The 5958-nt window shown below is 37.6% G+C and overlaps 1 protein-coding gene across 1 annotated transcript in view; it reads right to left on the bottom strand.

Moving 5' to 3' along the window:
• Positions 1-1800: 1800 nt before the first annotated feature.
• CCDC90B (coiled-coil domain containing 90B) overlaps positions 1801-5958 on the bottom strand; it is a 13034-nt gene continuing 8876 nt past the window's right edge. The window contains 1 exon segment of the mRNA XM_006878375.1: positions 1801-1856. Coding sequence (XP_006878437.1) covers positions 1801-1856 — 56 coding nt within the window.

Below are 5958 nucleotides of genomic sequence, written 5' to 3'. Positions count from 1 at the left end.
TATGTTGTCCACTAAGAGGGTCAGCTGCATGAGAATGGTATCTCTACAGAGGGGCTAGCATGTTAACTGGTACATAGTAGGCATTCATGTTTGTTAAGTGAACATTTGCTACAATGGACTTTAAAAACCTATATGACCCTTATGTACTAATGTAATGAGAAATTATCTACAATATGCTAATCATAATATAATCCATCAGGTATTCAAAATAACCTTGTCATTTGCTTAGTTAGTTACACTTACAAATCCTTGAAATACAAAACAGTCAAGAGACTGTACCAAAAAGAAATGGTTGTTGTTCATCCACTTTAAGAGGTAGCATGTCATCATCAAGAACTGACGGGTACTGAAGGAAAAAGTCCAAGCAGCTCTGAAGGCCTTGGCAAAAAAAAAAAAAAAAAAAAAAGCTCTAGAAATTGATAGGAATATAAACTGAAAACTTTCAACAAACTGATGGTAAGAGATGCACATTTGTGCTCATTACAGAGAGGTGACCCAATGGAATGTGGAAATCCTCAAGTGTATCAGTAAAATTTTTCTGAAAACAACTAAATGGCTACAATCATACATTAACAGAGAATTGATTTAGAAATTCAAGCTGGATTCAGAAGAGGACATGAAACTAGGGCTATCAATGCTGACATCAGGTGGCTCTTGGCTGAAAGCAGAGAATATCAGAGTAATGTTTACACGTGCTTTATTGATTATGCAAAGGCTTCTGACTGTGTGGATCATGACAAGCTATGGATTGCAATGGGAAGAATGGTTATTCCAGAACACTTAACTGTGCTCATGAGGAATGGGTACACTGGCTAAGAGGCAGATGTTCGTCTAGAACAAAGGGATAGTAAATTGTTTTAATCAGTTAAGATGTATATATGCCAGGATTGTATTCTTTCACCATAGTTATTCAGTCTGTATTCTGTGCAAATAATCCGAGAAAGTAGATTATATGAAGACTGGCATCAGGATTGGAGGAAGACATGTTAACAACCTGCAATATGCTGATGACACAACCCTGCTTGCTGAAAGTGGAGTTAAAATACTTACTGGTAAAGATTACAGAGAACAGCCTTCGGTATGGGTTGCACCTCAATGTAAAGAAAACAAATCCTCGCTACTGATCCAATAAATAACATCAGGTTAAATGGAGAGATGATTGAAATTTTTCCTTGGATCCACAGTCAATACTAATGGAAGCAGCAGTCAAAAAATCAAATGACATAATGTATGAGGCAAACCTGCTGCACAAGACTTTAAAGTAAAGATAATCGGTTTGAGGACTAAGGTGTGCCCGATGAAAGTCATGGTATTTTCAAGAACATATGCATGTGAAAGTTGCACAATAAGTAAGGAAGATCGTAGAATTGATACATTTGAGTTGAGATGTTGGAGAAGAATATTAAGAATACCATGGACAAACAGAAGAACAAACAGAAAGAAATATGAAGGAAATATGAAGGAAATCCTGTGTGATGTACAGTTTTGAGTTCAAGCAAATATGGTGGTAGCTCTGTAGGATAAACATGTCTTCCAGGTCTATGAGCTGCTCCTGGGGAGAAAGATTTAGACTCAGTAACCCTGCACAGGGTCGTATGAGTTGGAATCAGGTTTTAAGCACAAGCTTTTCATCATCCCCCCAAATTAAGATAAACAGATCTTCTATTGTAAAACTTCTTTTTATTCCGTAAGTGCTTTGAATCATCTTGTTACAGTAAGTTGTTGGTGCTTACTGGCACTGCAACGTATCTTTGGTGTAGTGTTCTAAGACTTCAACAGCAGCAGCCTGTAGTCATTTTGCTATTTCCAGAGTCTATAAAATCCCAAGGCTATTGCCAGACAAGTAAACACTGAGGCTGTGAAAAGAAAAAACTGTTATTACAGGTCATGCACTGTGGTTATTTTACAGAGATTAAGAGTAGAGTGTCATTTTTCACAAGCAAAAAGAAGAATTTAACCAATTTTTTTAGTTAGGATTTTTCAGTCCCTTGAAAATTAAACCAAAGATTTATCATTGAAGGCAGAATTAATATGATTTCTTAAAAGCTTCCTATATTTTAAATAAGAGTAAGGGTGGTAATTATTTTTAAATGTAGATTTTAGTCATTAACATTATTCAACCATGACTTGTTTCTGTTACGTGCCGTCAAGTCGATTCCAACTCATAGCAACTCTGTATAGAGGTTCCAAGGAGTGGCTGGTGCGGTTTAAACTGACCTTGCAGTTACATTAACCCACAGTGATACACCAGGACACCTCACAGTGAGTACGTTAAAAAATTATAACTGTAGATTGTACGATAAATGAGATTATATTTCCTACATAGGTTAAAAAAGAAATGTTTAGGTTAGTCAATAGACATTTGTATCATTCCATAGAAAAACATTTTAAGTTTTCTTTTTTTTTCTGGGGGGAGGGGTAGGTTTACAGACAATTTATCCTATTTGTGATCTCTAAATTATTTAGAAGTTTATACATTAAAAAATATTTTAGTAGAAACTATTAAAAACACACACATGGACAGATACCTCAATAAGGTGTTAAGTGTTGATGAGTCAATTCTGTCTCACAGTGACCCTTAGGAGATTTCCAAGTAGCAGCTGGTGAGTTTCAATTGCCAACCTCGCTGTTCAAAGCAACCTTAAGGTCTAGTGCTTATCCCATAGTGTCATGGCTGTTGATATTACGGCATCCAGGACAGAAACCCTTGCTGTTCTCCCAACTTTAAGCTGAATCTTAGGTGTCTTTAGGGACTATGTAATTTCTAGTTTGTTCAAACCACCATGACATGGGCAATCTGTGAGTTCTTAGGCAAAGTTTTATGATTAGAGACGTAAGACATTAGTCTTTCTAAGTGAAACTTCCCTAATGATCTCTGACTTGTTCCTTACTAAAACTTGGTTAATGCAACATCGTTTTCTTATTATAAATGACTGCTAGGCGTTTGAAGAAAAAACTGTTAACAGTTTCTTGTTGCTGCTGGGCAGTTAAACATTATTCTTCCATTCGATCTCACTATTTACTATATGCCAAGCAGTGTGCTGAGCAATTACATACATTATGTTGTTTAACTATTATACCCTACATAGTTTAACTATTAATACCCTACATAATCAGTGGAATTACAGCCACTGTACACATGAGGCAGCAAGCTCAAACTTATATTGTTAAACTCCACAAAGTTTTAAAAAAAACATTGTTATCTTCAATTGTACCATGTCACCAAGAGACTTTATGTCAAGTTTCGAGGTACACAGTGCTATCTCGGTGGTTGTACTCTTAAGTCCCTTATTCGACGAACTATACCTCAGTTGCATTTAAGTTTCTCATTTTTGTTGTCAGCAGTTTTTAAGTCTGCTCTTTAGCTTCTCTGGTCTGGTTGGGGAACAGGCCAGGTAAATCTTAAGACTCGATTCTGACTCATCACAGTGGCCCCATGTGACAGAGAAGAACTGCCCCACAAGGTTTCCAAGGCTGTAAATCTATATGGAAGCATACTGACACATCTTTCTCCCTTTGAGCTGTTGGTGGATTTGAACTGCTGACCTCTAGAGGTTAGCAGCTAAGTGTTTAAGATTTACCAAGGAATCCTGGTGGTACAGTGGTTAAACACTATTATTGTTAGCTTTTATCTGCCCAGAACAGAATGTGACATGTTAACTATATAGACTAAATGGAAGTGGCCTGGACAAGGGTGGTGTCTGATCTAACATGGGTCATTCAGATTCCTTCTGGGATTTTTCAAATTGGAACTAAGGAAAGAGGGAATTTTGAAACTGAAGTAATATGAATCTGATAGGTTGTGGCCGTGTTTCCAACCCATGGAGGAAGTTGGTAGGAGAAAATGAAACAGACTTTCAGAAACATAATGTAGAATAAACTCAGATTCCAACATCTTAGTCCTTTCTTGATCAGTATATGGGCCAATAAATTTAATACGAAAGCTACTTCAAGTTTTAAGACTTACAATAAGGTAAATACAAGGTCTTCAATTCTGGGGCTTTGAAAGCATAAAGTTTTTTTTTCTACCCAATGCTCACTGCCCATATTCAGTATGTGAGTCTTTATTGCCAACATTTCAGGTTGTCTAGGACGTAATGGAGCTATTCATGACATAACTATATACTGAAACTTATTCATAACTCTGTCCTTCTCTCCACCTGGTTTTTGTTGGTGTATTTCCCCCTTCTTTTGCACTGCAGTTGTTTTAATCAGACTGACATCACACATCCTGATTTCATTCTTGTACTTTTGTTGTGCTCTGTACTCATCCATCTTTCAACTGAGTTCTGGGTAGTCTTGCCATGTATATTAATCTCTGGTTGTTGTTTGGGTCTCAGTCCAAAGAATGCACTTTAGTATGTTTTGAAGCACTGGCTTGGCTCTTATAAAGTCCCTAACTTACGTTTATCCAGGAATGTTCTGATTTCACCATCATAAATTGGTTGACAACTTTGCTAGGTAAATGATTTTTGGTTGCCAGTTTTTTCTTTCAGATTTTTTTTTATGTGTCTTCCCATTGCCTTCCTGTTGGCATTGTTTCTACGCAGAGATCACAGCTTAATCTTACTGGCTTGCCTTTGTAAGTAATGCTTTTTTTCCCTAGCTGCTTTCAGGATTCTCTTTTTACCTTTGGTTTTGGAGTTTGAATATATATATCCTGGTGATTTTCTTTTGGGGTCTATCCTTCCTGGGGTTTGTTTAGCTTCTTGAGTTCTTATTGTCTTATCTTTGAAGACATTAGGGAAATTTTCTTCCAGCAGTTCTTAGACTATACCTCTTCTGTGATTGTTTGATTTGTCCTATTCTGGGACTTGAATCACCATCCTTCACTTTTCCTCCTTTCATTTGATATTTTAGTATTGATGAGTGGACCATTTTTGTGCAGGTTTTATATTGTCCGTATATCTGTTGACTTCTTCCTTATAGGATACACTTAAGTACCATTTTCCTGAATTCCTTATCGGGCGGTTCCAAAGCCTGCACTCTTTCCAATGCAAATTTTAGCTTTACCTCTTGCTCACTTGTTTGAGCTACTGTCTTGATTCCGCATGTGAGTAGAAATTTTCGGTTGATTTTTAGGCGTTGTATTTATAATAATTATATGAATATATGTTGGTACATTTTTAAGCTCTCTCCAGTGCTTCCTAGTAGACACGATCAGGAGATGGGATTATATTTTCACTGCTCTTACAGCTCAATGCAGATGCTGCTCTGGTATCTATCAGCTGGTATTGGCTCTTGACCAGGTGGTGGGGTTTTATAAGGAACAATTTTAGTTTGGCTGTATGGCTCTTTTTGGGTATTTCCAGAAGTAAGAGCCCCCGACCCCACGAGAAAAGGGGGAACAGAATAAAACAGATTAGACATTAAAATCTAAAATCACAGCAAAATGAGAATGATTTTATCGCTACTTTATGGCCTCTTGCCTTCAAAGTTGCCTGAGAAACTTCAAGATGTTATTGTTGTGCCTTGTGATTAACTCAAGGTTTTGTTTTCCTTTTTTCCTCTCAAGTCCATCCAGGTGGTTCTCCTACTGAAACAGCCCAGGGCTGGCCAGACCTGCTTTGGAAGACACGCCTGCTGCAAGGCAAGTTCTTCCTGTTGACTCCTCCCTCTTTATCATCGGCTAGCTAGCCTCACTACGCAGATCCTTCTGTGTGTGCAGCAGAACCCCTGGAAGTGTTCACTCTTTCAGGTATTCCTCTGGTCCAGAGTTGAGGGTCAAGAGCCAAAAAAATGAAAAAGGAATTCTTGCCACCTTTCTGTCTTCCTATCTGTCTGATCTCTGTGATGGGAGTGCTCTCTAGACCCTCTGTCCACTCAGTTACGTGCAAAATGGTTACAGCGGGACTTATTGGGAGCCTCTAATCAGAAACCATCTCCTTTCTTGGTTCTGCTTCAAATCTTATTCCCTTATTTGTCTCTTTTATCTTAATTAAGTCAATTATCTTACGA

Source organism: Chrysochloris asiatica, unplaced genomic scaffold (assembly GCF_000296735.1).
Source record: "Chrysochloris asiatica unplaced genomic scaffold, ChrAsi1.0 scaffold00074, whole genome shotgun sequence".
In the NCBI taxonomy this organism is placed as follows: domain Eukaryota; kingdom Metazoa; phylum Chordata; class Mammalia; order Afrosoricida; family Chrysochloridae; genus Chrysochloris; species Chrysochloris asiatica.
This window is presented reverse-complemented; position numbering and strand designations above follow the sequence as displayed.